General features: G+C 45.8%; 1 protein-coding gene across 1 annotated transcript; it reads right to left on the bottom strand.

The window, feature by feature from the left end:
- Positions 1-76: 76 nt before the first annotated feature.
- On the bottom strand, positions 77-17,325 carry Lmbr1l (limb development membrane protein 1 like). Its single transcript, XM_027949755.2, has 17 exons — positions 17,116-17,325; positions 13,388-13,472; positions 11,175-11,208; positions 9,836-9,975; positions 9,560-9,663; positions 8,615-8,738; positions 7,905-7,973; positions 7,695-7,759; positions 7,062-7,134; positions 6,887-6,970; positions 6,710-6,786; positions 5,535-5,612; positions 5,315-5,388; positions 4,788-4,878; positions 4,621-4,687; positions 879-1,040; positions 77-674 (listed from the first exon to the last, which is right to left on the bottom strand). The coding sequence occupies exons 1-17, from the start codon at positions 17,185-17,187 to the stop codon at positions 607-609; spliced, it is 1,467 nt and encodes a 488-aa protein (XP_027805556.1). The 5' UTR covers positions 17,188-17,325; the 3' UTR covers positions 77-606.
- Positions 17,326-17,814: the final 489 nt, after the last annotated feature.

Genomic DNA, 17,814 nt, shown 5'->3' with positions numbered 1-17,814 from the left:
GATCCCTCTGTTTCTCAGATGGTAGACTCGGGTCAGGTGGGAACAAGGCTGTTCAAATAGTCACAGAGACAGGCTCTTTAAAAAAACCAAAGCAAACCCTGGGATCAACTTTATTGCTGATGGGTGCAGCCTCTTTCACCCTATGCCCCCATTTTCTCCAGTGGTCCAAAGCCCCTCTAGGATAGCACAGTGCTAAGGCTTGCTGGGACAGAGGCAAGGGAGACAACCTGCCTCTCAAGCCTGCCCCTTGCCCAGTCCCTCCCACCCCCTCCCTACCCTATTGCACATCAAATCATGTAAACATGACTACAGGCATGGCCCTGAACAACAGTGAGGCAGATTGATGTGTAAACGGATTTGGGACCAGGAGCCAGATCCAGTCAACTAGCTCCACCCTATGCTGAGGCCACAGTTAAGTCTGGAAAAGCAGGGGCCTGGTCCCAAACTCTGGCTCAGATTATGCAACAGTGCAGATGGCTCAGCTCCCCTCTACCACCCACCCTTTCAGATTCCAGGTCCTGAGGTCCAACCACCCTTGGGCTCCCCTCCAGGCCTAGGAAGCAGATGGCAGTGTCCAGTTTTCTCCCTCCCATCCCCAGCTGGAGGTCACTGGTGCTGGGTCTTCCTGGATGTCCGGGGAAAACCGGAGACAGGCAGCGGTAGTCTATCCAGCCCTGGAGAAGTGGGGGAGAGTACACAATCAGAAGGACAGCTTAGGTCTAGTCCCTCAAGGATAAAACAACCAGGGTACAAAATGGGTGGATGAGATATGTTACATAGAAAACAAGAAGCAAGCCCTCCCCCAGCAGGAATGACTCCTGGTCTAGAGCCCTATCATATAACCACCCTACCAGCCTGCACCTCCCACGCCTTCTCACCAAAGGCCCGGATCAGCTCTGCCCGCACAGCTGCGGTGAAGGTCTTCACCAGACAGAGTGTGGTGAGGCCAGCAAAGGCTGCATTGTAGAGGAACACGATGTAGAAATTACCCAGCCAGTTGAAGCGTCCAAAGTCACCCAGCAGGTCAAAGCGAGTGAGCCCTGAAGTACAAAGGAAGGCCAGGATGAGAAGGGGGTTTTTCAGTCCCTCTCCTGTAGCAAACCCAACTTTTTGTTGCCTCCTGGTGGCCATATCTCAACACTGCAACTGATAGTTTGGCCTCTCCTGTGCATGTATTACTACCACCTCTCAAACTCTGTTCCAAGGCCAGTCCAAGGCTGTTGAAGGAAGTATCAGCAGCTACGCTTGCTCTAGTTTTCCTTCCAGAGTCTGGCTTATTCTCTCCAATGGGGCCTCTCTGGCTTCAGGTGTCCTTAGGAGCTCCCAGGTCTGCAACTTGTTCCTAGGCTAAGAATCTACCAGCTGGTCACCAAGTTTTCTTGAGTACACAGAGCAGTGGGGTAGCTAAAGGCTTAGATTATGAACAGTCTGCTTTGGTTCACAGCCCAACAACTTCTGTGTGCTCTAGGACAAGCTCCTTAAACCCTGTGCCTCATTCTACTCAACTGTAAAACAGAGGAAAGAATGCAACTGTTAAGAATTAAACAAAATGGCGGCGGGGGGGGGGGGGGCAGGCTGGGGTTGCCCCTCAGTGGTAGAACACTTGCCTAGCACGTTAGAGGTCTGGGTTCGATCCTCAGCACCACATAAAAATAAATAAAGGTGGGGCTGGGGATGTGGCTCAAGCGGTAGCGCGCTCGCCTGGCATGCGTGCAGCCCCGGGTTCGAGCCTCAGCACCACATACAAAGATGTTATGTCTGCCGAAAACTGAAAAATAAATATTGAAATTCTCTCTCTCTAAAAATAAATAAATAAATAAATAAAGGTGTTGTGTCCAACTACAACTAAAAAAATAAATATTTAAAAAAAAAAGGGGGCTGGGGCTCAGCGGTAGAGTGCTCACCTAGCACATGCAAGGCACTGGGTTCGATCCTCACCACCACATAAAAATAAATAAAATAAAAGTACTGTCTACTAAAAAGTGAATATTAAAAAACAAACAAACAAACAAACAAAAAAACACCCAACAAGGACACATATAAAGCCATATATGTGCCAGGTACTATCTAGCACTTAATAATATTATCACAAATCAGAACCTCCCACTTACTCTTCCCTACATCCAAAAGAACTAATTGGTGAACCCACAAGACTACTTTCCTACTAAAATCCCATATCATAAATACAAATGGTACAGTAGAGTACAGACCCTAATCCACAAATCCAAAATCCAACTGTTGGAGCATTTTCTTTGTTTTTGTGGTATCAGGGATTGAACACAAAAGTGCTCTACCACTGAGCTACAGCCCCAGTCCTCTTTTTATTTTTAGACAGGGCCTTGCTAAATTACTGAGGCTGGCCTTGAACTTGTGATCCTTCTGCCTCAGCCTCCCAAATCACTGGGATTATGGGTGTGCTCAGCTGTTGAAGCACTTTGGATTTAGATTAGATATGCCAGACCAGTAAAATCCATGTAAATATACCAAAACACACAAAAAATCTAAAATCTGAAACACTCCTGGTCTCAAGCATTTCAGATAAGGAATAAGGGATACTCAACTTGTATAATCTTTTTTTTTTTTTTTAGTTGTAGATGGACACAATACCTTTATTTTATTTTTATGTGGTGCTGAGGATGGAACCCAGGGCCTCCCGAATGCGAGGGGAGCACTCTACCACTGAGCTTCAAACCCAGCCCTCAACCTCTATAATCTTTAAGAACAAAATAGAAACTGGGTGCAGTAGCACACACCTTTAATTCCAGCAGCTCTGGAGGCTGAGGAAAAAGGATTGCAAGTTCAAAGTCAGCCTCAGCAACTTAGTGAGATCCAGTCTCAAAATAAAAAACAAAAAGGGCTGGGGATGTGGCTCAGTGGTTAAGAACACCTGGGTTCAGTCCCTGGTATCAAAAAAAAAAAAAATTAGAGCTGACTGAAATACAAAATCATTATACTATACAGAGGATAATGTGGTAATGAATTCTTACCTCTTAGCTCCCATATTACTCTGGGTAAACCAGCTACACTTTTTAACTTTTTTTTTCCTGTATTGGGCATTGAACCCAGAAGCACTTATCCCCAGTCCTTTTTATATTTTATTTAGAGACTGGGTCTCACTAAGTTGCTAAGGCTGGCTTTGAACTTGCAATCCTCCTGCCTCAGCCTCCCCAACTGCTGGGATTACAGGCGTATGCCATCATGCCCAGCACTTTCGAACTTTTATACTGGTTAATTCTAGACTAAATCTCTAAAGGCAGGAGGACTGAGGACATTATTTGTCACCCCAGTATGTGAAGAAAGCCACTGATCTGAGGATTCAGGAGACAAGGATTCTAGCTAGACAAAGCTCTACCTCCAACTAGTTGTATAACTCTGGGTGAATTCATTAGATTCGGTGTGTCTCATTTTTTTTTTTTTTTTTTTTGGTAGGGGGCTACTGAGGATTGAACTCAGGGACACTCAACTGCTGAGCCACATTCCAGCCCTATCTTATATTTTATTTAGAGACAGGGTCTCACTGACTTGCTTAACACCTTGTCCTTGCTGAGGCTGGCTTTGAACCTGCCAATCCTCTTACCTCAGCCTCCCAAGTCACTGGGATTATAGGTATACACCATTGCATCCAGCTTTGTGCCTTTTTTTTTTTTTTTTTTTTTTTTTGTGGTGCTGGGGATTAAACCTAGTGCATGTGAGGCAAGCACTCTACCTCAGTTGGTATATGCTATATGCTATAAGCTATATGCTTGGCCTGTGTCTCATTTTTTGAATGAGAATTTGTGGGGGTGACTGAACTTAGGATCTCATGCTCGTGAATGAAAATGTTTATCACAGAAGGAAGACTTAGAGAAAAGCAGTGCTCCCTGACCAAGAAGTGGAAGTACATGAGGAAGGCAGTGGAGTTTAGTGAATGTTAGAAAAAAATAAAATAAATTAAAAAAGAACTTTGGGTCAGCCCTTGTCTCAAAATAAAAAATAAGGGGCTGGGATTGTGGCGCAGTGGTAGAGCACTCACCTAGCATGTGCAAGGCCCTGGGTTCAATCCTCAGCACCACATAAAAATAAATAAATAAAATAAAGATTTTAAGAAATAAATAAAATAAAAAATAAAAAGGAGGCTGGGGTTGTGGCTCAGAGGTAGAGCGCTCGCCTCACACGTGCGAGACCCTGGGTTCGATCCTCAGCACCATATAAAAATAAATAAGTGAAATAAAGGTATTGTGTCCAACTAAAAAATAAATATTAAAAAAAATAAAAAGTAAAAAGGGCTAGAGATGTGGCTTAGTGATACAGCACCCCTGGATTCAATCCCTTGTACCAAAAATAAAATAAAATAAATAAAAAATGAGCTCTGAAGTGATATTACTCTAAAGCTTAGCATAGGCACTTTACAGAGCCTCAGTTTCCCCATCTATATAATAGGTAACATTTCTCATAGTTTTTGGTGGGAATAAAAAAAATACACACATTTTTAAAAAATAAATTTTTATATAAGTAATATTATATATGTATACACGCACAAGCATGCGAGCACATACACACATACACACACACACGTTTGCTGACATTAGTAATAGATACTAAAAAAAAAGGCCACTTCCCTTATCTCCTTTTGCTACTTACCCAGGGTTCGAGAGAAGACAGGGAGTGCTGAGCTTAGGACCAGGAGACAGACACAGTTCCCAATTATCTGGGTGGGAGTAGGGAAAGAAAAGCGAGGGTAGCAGAGCTGCCAACACCTAGTACCCACCCATGCCACCAAGAAGCTTCCCCTCCTCTTTCCCAGCTACCTGAGTCATGGCTGTGTCATGCCATCTGGGTCGCAGGCTCCCAAAGAATGGAGAGCTGTAGAAACCCACAACCGAGGACACCATCAGGTAACTGTCACTAGGTTAAGGAAGAACTGACCAGTTCTCAAGGATTAATGAATGCCTGATCTCAAAAGGAATGGACATCACTCTTCCAGCCCTCCTGTTTATTTGTTTAATTGATTTGAACTAAAACCAGAGATGCTCTACCACTGAGCTACAACTCCAGCTCTTTTTATTTTGGGACAGTAGTTCATTAAGTTGTTGATGCTGGCCTTGAATCCACAATTCTCTTGCCTTACCTCCCAAGTGGCTGGGTTTACAGGCATAAGCCACCATGCCTGGTTCACATCAAGTCATTTCTTTCTTTCTGATCCCAAGGTTGGTGAAGACTTACCCTCTTCTGCATTACTCTCCCCCAGATCCCACAAAGATAGTCCCAGAGGGGTTCCGTCTAGAATTCCAGGGGACAGGTTTGAGGAGCAAGGCAATGGCAGTTTCAAGGATACAAGATGAGTACAACCTGGATGATGGCACCGAAGGAACCCAACTTGGAGAAGGAGACCTGGCCCAGGGAGGCACCCTGTGTGGTAGAGTAGAATCACCAAGGTGCGTTCCTGCGTCAGCACCATACCATACCCAGCCTTCCCTCTTTCCTCAGCTTCTGCCCATCTCCCCAACCTTTCTTGAGCATTCCCCAAAAGGCATAGTGGAAGGGCAGTCCAATACCTGCATGCCCCGTGGCATGGCAGCCTCATCAATGAGCAGCTCCAGGATGTGGATGGCCACAATGAGCACAGACAGGCCCTGTGTGAGGCAAGGTCAGATTCCCATCCCTTCCCTGGCCCACAATTGTGCCCAGAGTTCCCTACTAAGAGCAGAGACTCTGGTCTGACATTTTCAGTTTCCAAGATTAACTCTGCTTCCAACTAGCTGTGGAAGACCTCCTCAAGGCTATTATTAGCACTATTGAGGATTTTATCAGATACAGAGTTTCCAGATAGGATTGCAAAAAGGCTAACTAGAAAAAAGTGACTATGGAGCTGAGAGTATAGCTCAGTAACAGAGCATTTGCCTACCCCATCACGTGTGAGACCCTGAGTTAGATTCCCAGCCCTGCAAAAAAAAAAAAAAAAAAAAAAAAAGAAAGGAAAAGAAAATTGATGTCTTTCTCTAATCCTAAATCTAGTGGGAGGAATGGATTAGATTTCAAACCTTTTTCTTATCCCAGGGCAAAACCTACACAACTACTCAGCAGCTGATTTGAGACAAGTTACTTCTGTTTCTTTTTTCTTTCCCCCCCCCTTTTTTTTTTAATACTAGGGATTGAACCCAGGGGCTCTTTACCATTGAGCTATAACCCTAACCCTTTTTTATTTTTTATTCTTTAGTTTGAGACAGTATCTTGCTAAATTTCTGAGGATGGCTTCAAACTTGTGATCCTCCTGCCTCAGCTTCCTGAATCAGATTATAGATATACAACACAGTGCCTGGCTGGATACTTCTGTTTCTTCATCCACAAAATAGGGATTGATGATTCAGTGCAGGGAGGGACACAAAGTGAGCTCTCATGCTAGCGGCAGTGGTACACGTGTGCCTGTAATCCCAGCAACTTGGAAGGCTGAGGCAGGAGGATCCCAAGTTCAATGCCAGACTCAGAACTCAGCCAGGCCCTCAGCAATTTAGTGAAACCTGTCTCAAAATAAAAAATAAAAAGGGCTTAGAATGTAGCTCAGTGGTAAAGTGCCCCTGGGTTAAATCCTTAGTACCAAAAAAAAAAGAAACTTCAGTAAGAGGCAACTATTATTGATAATAACCAGGTCCTTGCATCTCCTTGTCCCGTCTGAGGGAACTGAAGTACTCAAGGGCCCACTCTCCATTCCCACCAACACTAGTATACCCACTGTGAGCACCAGCAAGCACAGCATGGCCAGGGGATAGCCCAGGTTCCGCTGCCAGGCTGACGCCTTCCGCCGCTTCTCTGTGTAGGTAAGTAAGAGAGGATGTTAGCAAATACTTCAAACAAGTAGCTGCTCTCATTAGAGAAACTAAAGTATTCCCAGCCATACCAACACACATACCCAGTAGGACCCTCTGTGTCTGCAGAGCCAGGACCTGTCTGTGCAGCAACTCCATGTCTAGAGGCAGCCAGCAGGAGGTGGGATCTGAGGGCAGAGAAGACCATGCTGCCCCCCAGTCCTGCAGCCCCTGCCCAGGCCAAATCTACTACCTAAGTTAGGGAGAACTACAACTCACTACAGATCCTGCGGGTCAGAGCAGCCTCCTCAAAGGCTGAGCAGTACAGCTGTTCTTCCAGGTCTTCCAGCAACTGAGGGCACAGGAAGGGAAGGACTGTCAGAGGCTCCCTGATCTAGGGCTCCAAGAAAACCTTGTTCATCTCAGGGTTCTACAGTTGCAGTCCTTTCTTCAACTTGCATTTACCACCCTGTGGCTAGCAGGTTTGTCCAGTCCCCTCCAGTTGCTTTGAGTTCTGCCTTCCATGTCAAGCAATCAGCTCCAGATGATAGGGATAAATGATACAAAAGCCAATGAAGACGGTGGCCCTTTGCAGGTTGTGCAGTGCACAACCTTAGGATTGTTTCATTTTTTGGCCCCAGCTTTGTGAGAAGCTCACCCTGTATGATTAAGAAGCAAGAGCATACCAGGCAGGGTGGCACAGGCCTATAATCCCAGCAGTTTAGGAGGCTGAGGCAGGAGGATTCTGAGTTCAAGACCAATCACAGCAACTTAGTGAGACCCTAAGCAACTCAGTGAGACCTTATCTCAAAATAAAATATAAAAAAGGGCTGTGAATGTGGCTCAGTGGTTAAACACCTTTGGGTTCAATCTCCAGTACCAAAAAAAAAAAAAAAAACAGGCACTACATACCCGAGGCTTGACCAGCAGCTTCCCAGTTACTGAGAACATGCGGGCGAGACCTAGTGGAGTACATACTGTGGAGACAAGAGCCAGTCACCTGTCAATCCCTTATCTGTACCCCTCAACCCCTTCTCCCCCGCCTACTCCCTTTCCTTCCACCTATATTATTATAGGCCCAAGGACCCTATAATAATTACTTTCCAGATCCTGCACACTTACCAAGGAGCAGCAGGACCCCAAGGAAGGAGATGCAGGAGTAGAGATAGGGGAGGTAGTATTCCCAGAAGTCTAAGGATAAAAAAGTCATGTTAATTCATCTCCTTCCTCCTATTTACTGGGGGTTGATAGGCCTCAAGAGTACATATAAACACTTATAGAGATTAGACAATAATGCAAATGAGAAGAGCTGACTGAGTATTCGAAGAATGAGTGGAGGGGACTATAGAAAACTGAAGATCCTAAGCCCTATTTAAAAGGCAAAAAATGCTATTTAGCCCCAATCACCAGGGACTAGTGTAGCCAGATTCTCTCCCTGTCAAGCAAAGTCAGATTATCTGTGTAACACGAAACCTTCCAACTTTAAAATATTAGCAACTGATTCATTTGATTTTTAAAATCACCACATGGGTATTGTTATATTGTGTGAATGTATGAATATGTAACAACAAATCCCACTATTATGTATAACTATACTGCACCAATTTTTTAAAATGTGGAAAAAAGAAAAAAAAATCATTGCGTAGATCCAGTGGAACACTTCTGCAGACTGGATGTAGCTGGAAGTCCATCAGTTTGAAACTTCAATCTAAGGAAGGCGGTGCCAATCTTCTTCACTATAGAAGGATACAGTTGTTCCAAGGTACAGGGATATCAGCCAACTGAAGAGCCAGTCCATTTGGGGAAGAGGAGGAAAAAACTGGGCTTCTCACCATACAGAGACTCCCTGCTGGCCTTGTTGTCCACAATGGCTGATGCCACCCATACCATGCCCAGCACCAGAAGAGTGAGAAGCATCAACATCACCACCGTCTCATAGACCCTGCCCAGGACACCCTATAGGAGAAAGCAGCATGTGAAGTAGAGGAGGATCAACATCAAGGCATGTGGGAAAGGAAGGAGATATCAGAAATGGCTGCTGGGATCGGGGGACTAGAGACAGGAATGTTTCACTCTTGTTCTGATGAGTTGCTTTGCCCTCCCACTCCCCTGTCTGGGGTCACCCTGTATTCTGGATATACTTCATTTGCAAATTCTCTCCCCAGATCAATTCCTCATCTTTGTCTGCCATGAAAAGATGAACTCTGAAGTCTATATTATATAAGATCTCTGCTCTCTGGCTTCTAGTTCTGCTTGACCAATGAAAGAATCAGCAGGAGAGTGGAAGGTAGTTAGAAAAACAGTTCAGGGATTTTTTTCCCCATGTTTTCTCACACCTTTGGTACCCTGGTTTTAGTACAGGCTAGGACATTAAGACAAGAATTCCTCTGCTAAGTCGCCTCACATTCCCAGCTTTAACTATCTAAAAACTATTTCCTCCCTTTAATCCCATAAGGCCTGGAGTGGTAATGACTTTCTTTGGTCACTACAGCCTCAGACTACTTGATCGTTACCTTAACTCTTTTTTTTTTTAATATTTTTTAGTTTACATGGACACAATATCTTTATTTTGTTTACTCATTTTTATGTGGTGCTGAGGATCAAACCCAGTGCCTCACACGTGTAAGGCAAATGCTCTGCCACTGAGCCACAACCTCAACCCATTACCTTTACTCTTACTAAACCTGTGAAAACAGTCTTCATTAAAGAATCTTGGGCTGACCCATTGGAGTGAAATTCTGCTTCCTGCCTGGATTGACTACTATATCCCTACTCACCTTTCTGGAGCCAGCAAAGCCCTCAGACTCAGTGAAGAAGTATGCAAAGGGCATGAGGAATATGAGGGACAGGTTGGAGAAGAGAAAAACGAGGTTCCAAAGGCCTAGAGTCAAAAAGGAAAAGTAGAGGTAGTCAGTAAAGGGGGACAACACACAGGGAATAGGCCCTGTAATGGGTCAGGGGCGGGGGTGACATATGACTGATTAGCCTGAGGTTTCCTATATCGGCCTATCTAACCCACTCACAGTCCCAAGTTACAACCTGCAGCCACGCACCATGGATGAGGGAGCCATTGAGCCACTGGATGTAGTAGTTCCGTGGCAGTGAGAGCAGCACCTCGTTGCTGATGATGGAGAAGGGGAGGAGCAGGACAGCACCCAGGGCAACTGCCAGGGTAAAGGTACACAGCTCAAGCCTGGGCAGAGAAGGGGACAGTGTCATTGCTTAGTTCCTCAAGAGCCCCATTTTCCCCAAAGGGCACCTGTAGCTTCTAGAACCAGATATAGCAATGAGAGACCTAGGGAAGGAACTGTCCAACTAGGGCTCTATTTATTGCCACATGACCCTGGCCCTTTACCCTCCAGGGAAGCCTTGGCACATGTAATGGGCATAACCTCAGGCATTCAAGGACACATGGTGACCTGCCATGTCATTTTCCTAGGCTTCCCCCAGGAATGTGATCCTTCTATACATGCCTATAGGGCATGCCAGGCATGATGCCAAAGCTAAGGGTGTGTTTTCTCTGCTAAAGGACATGAATTTCTGGACTAGCCTCTTTCAGCCTAGAATGGATCTGCCTTTCAAGAAGGTACTAGTGCAAGCCAGGCATGGTGGTGCATGCCTGTAATCTCAGAGGCTGGGGAGGCTGAGACAGGAGTATCTCGAGTTCAAAGCTAGCTTCAGCAAAGGTGAGGTGCTAAGCAACTCAGTGAGACCTGTCTCTAAATGAAATACAAAATAGGGCTAGGGATGTGGCTCAGTGAAGAAGAAGGAGGAGGAGAAACAACAACTAATGCAAAGACGGACAAAGGAAAGCTACAACCCAACTTCAGAACCAAGACCTGTGCCCCAAACTACATCAGCTAAAAGGGCCATTTTTTCTAGTTGGTTCATCAAGAGGAGAAAGCAAAGTGGAGAGGGTGCCTTCTAATCTGCTAACCCAGAGGCGTCTACTTTCTATTTTTCTCTGTATATGTTAGTGAATACAAGCAGTCTATTGTAAGAGCCTTCCTCTCAGAAGCCAGCATTCTCTGTCAGGTGTTTCCATCTTTCCTATACCCTCCTGTTTCCATCAGCTGCACTCCCCACTCTACTCCCCCATCACTGGCCACTAGGAGGTGAAGCCAAGCTAGAGCTAGTTCCGGTGACTCAGGTCTCAGCCAATAGTTTCTGGCCATGAGACTCTCAGAAGATCCTGGCCTAACCAGGAAGACAGGAACAGCAGCTTTCCTAAGCGTCCCTAGGATGAGATAAAGCCGGAAGAAGCCAGAAATGAGATGGAAGCAGGAACTCTTTCCACTGGGTGACACCCTCCCTTTCTCCCATTGATCTAGTCGCACCCCCAAGATCAGCTCCTAAAGGTCACTGATATCAGATGCAGAAGCAATGACTTACGCAATCTTGTTAACTGTGGCATCTTCATCATCCACTGCAAGAGAAAAGAGACATGGGGAAGGGGTAGGACATCAGCGGACATCTCTTGGAGCCAACAAGGTTAAAATGTGTCCCCTGCCCCCTTCCCTACTCCCTAAATGGAGGCAGAGCTGGAAAGGAGGTTTTGTTTTGTTTTATTTTGGTTTGGTATTGGGGATTGAACCCAAGGGGACTTAACCACTGAGCCAGATTCCCAGCCCTTTTTATATTTTATTTAGAGATAGGTCTTGCTAAGTTGCTTAGGGCCTCACTAAATTGCTGAGGCTGGCCTTGAATTTTTTTTTTTTTAATGGACAGAATGCTTTTATTTTATTTGTTTATTTTTATGTGGTACTAAAGATTGAACCCAGTGCTTCACACATTCTAGGCAAGTACTCTGCCATTGAACACGGTCCTAGTCCTGGCCTTGAAGTTTCAATCCTCCTGCTTCAGTCTCCTGAGCCACTGAGATTCCAGGCATGCACCACTGCACCCAAAAAAGTTTTGTTTTTTGTTGTTTTTGGTACCAGGGATTGAACCCAGAGGTGCTTAACTGCTGAGAGCCACAGCCGAGTTGGGATGGCGCCAGAAGGAGTGGTTAAGAGGTGATGCCGGGGAGCCATTAAGATGATGATAATTAAGTTATATAATTGCTGTGACTGGATGATGCTGGATTGGGACAGGCTGTGTATTGAGTTGTATATGGACCCCTGCTGTCCGGCAATAGGGTGGCTCTGGGGAATATGGCAGCTCCAGGAATAGGGTGGTTCCTGCTGCCTAGGGCGCCCACCACTTTGGAGTTCCCGTTCAGTTCTTGTTGAGTTCTGGGTGTGGGGGGGGGGGGGTCGGCTCGGTGGAGAGCTGGGAGAGTTCCCGAGGAGAGTTCCTGGGGAGTGTGCGTGGAGTGCTGGTGGAATTCGGGCAATAAAGCTTCCTGTTTGACAAGTGCTTTGTGGCAGCTCGGTGATTTGTGCCCAGCCAGACTGTGGCACTTAACCACTAAGCCACATCCCCAGCCCTTTTTTATTTTGAGACAAGATCTTGCTAAGTTGCTTACAACCTCTCTAAATTTCTGAGGCTGGCTTTGAACTTATGATCCTCCTAGCCTCCTGGGCCACTAGAATTATAGGCTTGCATCCCCATGCCCAGCCTGGAAAGAAGGTTATAAGGGAGACCCTCACACTATGAATCTCACATCCTATTCTCCAGCTAAGGTGGCAACTTAAAGTTCAATGTTCTCAGGTAGAAAAAAATATATACCAGAAATTTCCCTAATTCTCCCTCCTCCCAGAATCTCTCCCATCACAGGTTCCTCTATGTAAATACACTAAACTGATCTGTGAGGCTGGTTACATCAGTGGTTTGGTGAAGGAAAGAGAAGTAAAAGAGAGAAGGGGAGGTTTATAAAGACCCCCAGGGAATTACTCTATGGTAGTTCACTTGTTGGGTGGTGGCTCATCCTGAGGGGAGAAAAGGCTGAGGCCAGGATGGGATGATCTCAGCAGGCTGAGGCTAGAAATTGAGGCAAATGTGGGCTGGGGCTGTAGCTCAGTGGCAGAGCACTTGCCTAGCATGTGTGTTCAATCCTCAGCACCACACACACACAAAAAAATAAATAAAGGCATGATGTCCACCTACAACTATAAAAAAATAATTAAAAAAAAAAAAAAAAAAGAAATCAAGGCAAGTGTGTCTCTCTTTCCAATAAGATGTCTACAGAAAGGAAAGCTACAGTCTAAGTATGCTTAGCCACTCTATAAAGACAAAGGCTACCATTACTAGGTCCTGGGGCCCAAGTGTTTAGGGGGGTCTTTGGTCCTGAGTGTTAGAGAACAAGAAGAGATGACACAGCATGTGCCCATGACGACATTCATTTCATCCTGCTATTTCCCACTTCAGGTTCATGAAGGGTCCTCATTTGGTCTACACAATGACAGTGGTCAGGAAATACATTGTTATGCCCATTTTATAAGAAACTGAGAATTAGGAAAGCTACATGATTTGCCCAGCAGCTTACAGACACTTCCTACCACATCACCTTGGCCCTGCCTGTGAAGAAAGTATGAAGAGGCAATGTCTCCAGAACAGCCCATCATAGCCACCTCTCCTTTCCCAGCAGAGACCATTACCCATTCCCCTGAGGCTGACTCCATGACAACAAGAACTGTGGCAGAAGGAAGGGAAGTTGCAGATACCTGTGGTGAACTCAGCAGGCTTCTTGAAGCGGGTCAGGAAGATGTGGCAGAGGATGTAGAGTGTTGCAAACAGAAGTATTGAGATCTGTGGCAAAAAAAATGAGCTGGGATGAGAAGCTCTAATCTCTATACATTCCACAGACCCAACAGCCTCTTAATTCTTTGGGGTCATGCCTCCTAGTATTCTTTTTCAGTGGTATTTCCTTTAAGTCAGATACTCAGGGGGCTCTAGAAAGGACCAAAGAGCTGTCCCATGCACCATGCTCTGCCCTATAAGAATTGCTGAGAAAATAACATCAGCCCAACTCTGTTGGCAAACAAGGGGAAAAAAAAAAAACCTAGAGATGTACACACACACCCTTACAACAGTCCACAAGCATGCAGAGGGAATATACTCTGAGTACATTACTAGAAAGAGAAGCAGGTTTGAGGAGATGAAGATGTGTACATTGATCTGGCACTCCACTTTTATCCCACTCTAGCTGGTGTCTTGAGCCAACAAGCTCCAGGAGAGTATATAGGAATCATGTTTATAGATAAAGTTGGAACTCAGACTCTTTGTTTACTCAGGGGCCCTGAAAGATTAAGTCTGCTCTGGACAAAACCAGAGTCTCATTTAATCTTTTTTTTTTTTTTTAATTTTTTAATATTTATTTTTTAGTTCTTGGTGGACACAACATCTCTGTTTGTATGTGGTGCTGAGGATCGAACCCGGGCCGCACGCATGCCAGGTGAGCGTGCTACCGCTTGAGCCACATCCCCAGCCCTAATCTTTTTTTTTTAATTAATTAATTTAGTTAGTTAGTTAGTTAATTAATTAATTAATGGCATAGGGATCAAACACCTGGGATTCTCTACTATTGAACTACATTCTCAGCCTTTTTTTAAAATTGATTTTATTTTTTTAAATACACAACAGCAGAATGCATTACAATTCTTATTACACATATAGAGTACAATTTTTCATATCTTTGTATATAAAATATGTTCACACCAATTCATGTCTTTATACATGTACTTTGTTTTTTGCATTACAATTCTTTTTTTTTTTTTTAATATTTATTTTTTAGTTTTCGGCGGACACAACATCTTTGTTTGTATGTGGTGCTGAGGATCGAACCCCGGGCCGCACACATGCCAGGCGAGCGCGTTACCACTTGAGCCACATCCCCAGCCCCTTTGCATTACAATTCTTATTACACATATATACCACAATTTTCCATATCTCTGGTTTGTATATAAAGTAGGTTGACACCCAATCCATGTCTTCATACATGTACTTTGGATAATCCTCATTTAATCTTAAGAGTAGGCTTTAGGGGCTGGGGTTGTGGCTCAGTAGTAGAAGCACTTGCTTGGCACATGTGAGGCACTGGGTTCGATCCTCAGCACCACATAAAAATGAATGAATGAATAAATAAAGTATTTAAAAAAAAAAAAGAGTAGGTTTTAGTTGGGCCCCAACATCTACAATGTTTCTAGAGCCAGTAGCAGTAGCTTTAGAGAGTAAATCCCTGGAATCTACCTGAAGTGACTTCCAACTCCAGGGCCCCTCAGGGACTATCCCACACCCCTAAATGGCTGGACCTCCAACTCATAGTTATGGCAGAACTTGACCAGGTTAATCAGTACATGCACTGCATCCCTACCCTACTCCAAATCAGCTGCTAATGCCAGAGGAGAAGTCACTGGTTAGCTTGGATCCACAATCAAGGTCAGAGAGTCCCAAGAGGTTACTGCATTTGTGGGAGGCAAAGACAAGATCAGTCTCAGCCAATCCCCAAGAGAAGCTGCATACAGCTTTCTACACAAGGAGGGAAGTGACCCAAGAAAACTACTGGTCTAGGACAAAGTTGTAACTTTTGACACTAGGGAGTCAGACTAGAGGAGACACTTGGATTATAGTTGCAGGATTTTTACAGCCTAGTGCTCTGCCCTGGGCTTGCGTAATAGCCAGGAAGGTGGGAGGGCTCAAAAGGTCAGGCTAGAGTTCCACGCAGTTCTGGCAGAGGAAAGGCTGTTTTCTAGCCTCTAGATGGGAGCCAGGTGGGGGAGGCACCAGAAGCCTTCAGGCTGCCCTTGGCCAGCATTGATGCCCTCATCTAATGACACTAAAGGATGGGGGAGACCATCCACAAGGCTGCTTTGGTCCAAGGTCTCATCCCTCCCTGTTCTCCAAGAATGTGGGCCTCTGCTTCTACGTTGTCTCAAGGCTTAGGCATGCCTCCAAAATATGCCCAAAGCAACACACAAGGGAGGTTTACTGAAAGCAGACTTTTATTGGAGTCCCACACAGGCACTAATATACTTCCTACTTTCCAATCCTTGGGAAAAAAGACAGACCTAGTTGTATCCTGGTTCACTTTACCCTTTTTCCAATCTGAGGATGTCCAGGTTGGCCTAATATGCAGCCTAAGAAAAAATTACTCCATCAGTATCCATTATCCCAACTCACTAACAGTTCTTTCTGTGCCTCCAAACCTTTCCTTTTTCACTTAGTATTTGGTAAGAAGGGATACCCTGGAAACCCCTGGAGAAGAAACACAGAGTAAGATGAAAATTCAAAACAGGCCTGGGTGTCCCTAGCCCCAAAGTAAGGAGTACATGTCTGTGTGGTAAGTTCAGTTTTGCTTTAGGTGCAATGAGAAATAGGGAACAGTGGCCAAGTGCACTCAAGAAAAGTGTGGGAGCCACTCACAAGGGCAATTCCTGAATGGCTAGGAAGCTGAGAATCCAAACTTTCAGGGTTTCAAAGAAACACTAATAAGTGGGGACAGGGTGAGTGCATGTAGTCCCAGCTACTTGTAGGCTGAGACAGGAGGATGACATGTTTGTGGCCAGCCTGAACAACTCAGAACTTGGCAAAACCCTGTCTCAAAATAAAATAAAAAGAACTGGGGATGTAGGTCTGTAATAGAGAGCTTTTCAGTACGATGGAGGCCCTGAGTTCAATCCCCAGTACAAAAGAGAGAGAAGAGAAAGGCGGAGAGGAGGTTGGGGAAAATGAAAAAAAGAAAAACAATATCAATTAAAGAGCTGAGAGTGTGGCCAGTGGTAGAGCATGTGCTTGGTATGCCCTGTATTCAATTCTGAGCACAAGCACTTGGACGCACGTTCACACCAAACAAAAACAAAAACACCAGTGTGATGAGAAAATAGGGGAAACACTTTACACCTCAGAATCCATCCCAGTAAGCGTCCCTTCTTCTAAAGTGGGAGACGACCTATGAAGTCCCCCATTCCTCCTACCGGCCGCCACTACACCTGCCAAGTCTTTCCCAGAATCTAACTCAATGTGCCGACGTCTCCCCTTCATTCAACATCAGCCCTCTGCCCAGTTTGGGGACACGTAAATTAACCCTGCCTGAATCAAACGCATCCCTTTCCATCAAACTAGGCAGACTCGCCAGACGCAGGGCATCCCAAGACCCACCGCCAGAAACGCCAGCACCGCAGGAGGAAAGGAGGGAGACTGGGGGAGGGGCGTGGAGGAGGAACGGAAACCAACCGGCTTTGTTTACCGCGCAAGGATTCAGCTCATCCTGACTAGGGGTCCACCAGCCGGGCACCGGCCCTTCTCTCCAGCTCGAAGCCTTCGTCGCCCGCTCCTGGTCCAAGCAGGGCTTGAGGGCGCTCTGAGAACCCTGACCCGAACTTCTCGCTCTCCCACAACACCCGTACCCCTCCCACCTTGGTCCGACCCCTTCCTGCTCAGGTCCCGCACTCACGATGCACTCGCGGACCCTCTCGTGAAATAGCTGCTCCCGCACAGACAGCACTTCGTAGTCAGCTGCTTCCATACTCTGTTCAGCATGACTGGAGCAGGGGGTGTCTCCGGGCCCGGGGAGGACGAGCGGGGGATGAGGCCGCCGCCGCCAAGCACCCGGACCCAGCCAAGGAGCCTTTCCTCGCTGCCTGTGACGGAAACTCGGGGTAATCTGGGGCTCAGATTCAGTCGTCGGGTTGCCCCGCCCTTAAAGGGGCAGGCACTAGTCCGCCTCGTTTTAAAGGGCTCCGGCCCCTCTTTGCTCCCTCCCGTTTAAGGTCGGGCCCTGGTCACGTTTCTATGCAAACCACCCTGCTAACTAAGAGGAAGCGCCAAGTTTAGTCCTATCTTTTTAAGAGACTGAGTGACGACACAAGTGATAGGCGGGCTCGTTCCAGAGAGTGGAACTCACTGGCCTGTGAGGAGCTGCCGCTCACAGCTAGAGGAGCGCTGATAGGTTCGTCTGAGGAAGGAGGCAGGTTCGTCTGAGGAAGGAGGCGGGACGTTTTGGGCCTACCTAAACTCATTTTAAAACTAAGCAACTGTCTCTCTCGCCTCCTACTGTAGAGAGGTGGGGGTTCCTGACTTCAATAGCGGCCAAGATTTTAGGTTTTTTATGTTGTTGTTGTTTGTTTGTTTTTATTTATTTACTTTTACTAGG

The sequence above is a fragment of the Marmota flaviventris genome, chromosome 3, assembly GCF_047511675.1.
Source record: "Marmota flaviventris isolate mMarFla1 chromosome 3, mMarFla1.hap1, whole genome shotgun sequence".
NCBI classification, from domain to species: Eukaryota; Metazoa; Chordata; class Mammalia; order Rodentia; family Sciuridae; genus Marmota; species Marmota flaviventris.
The sequence above is the reverse complement of the archived record's forward strand: the minus strand, read 5'-3'. Positions and strand labels throughout refer to the sequence as shown.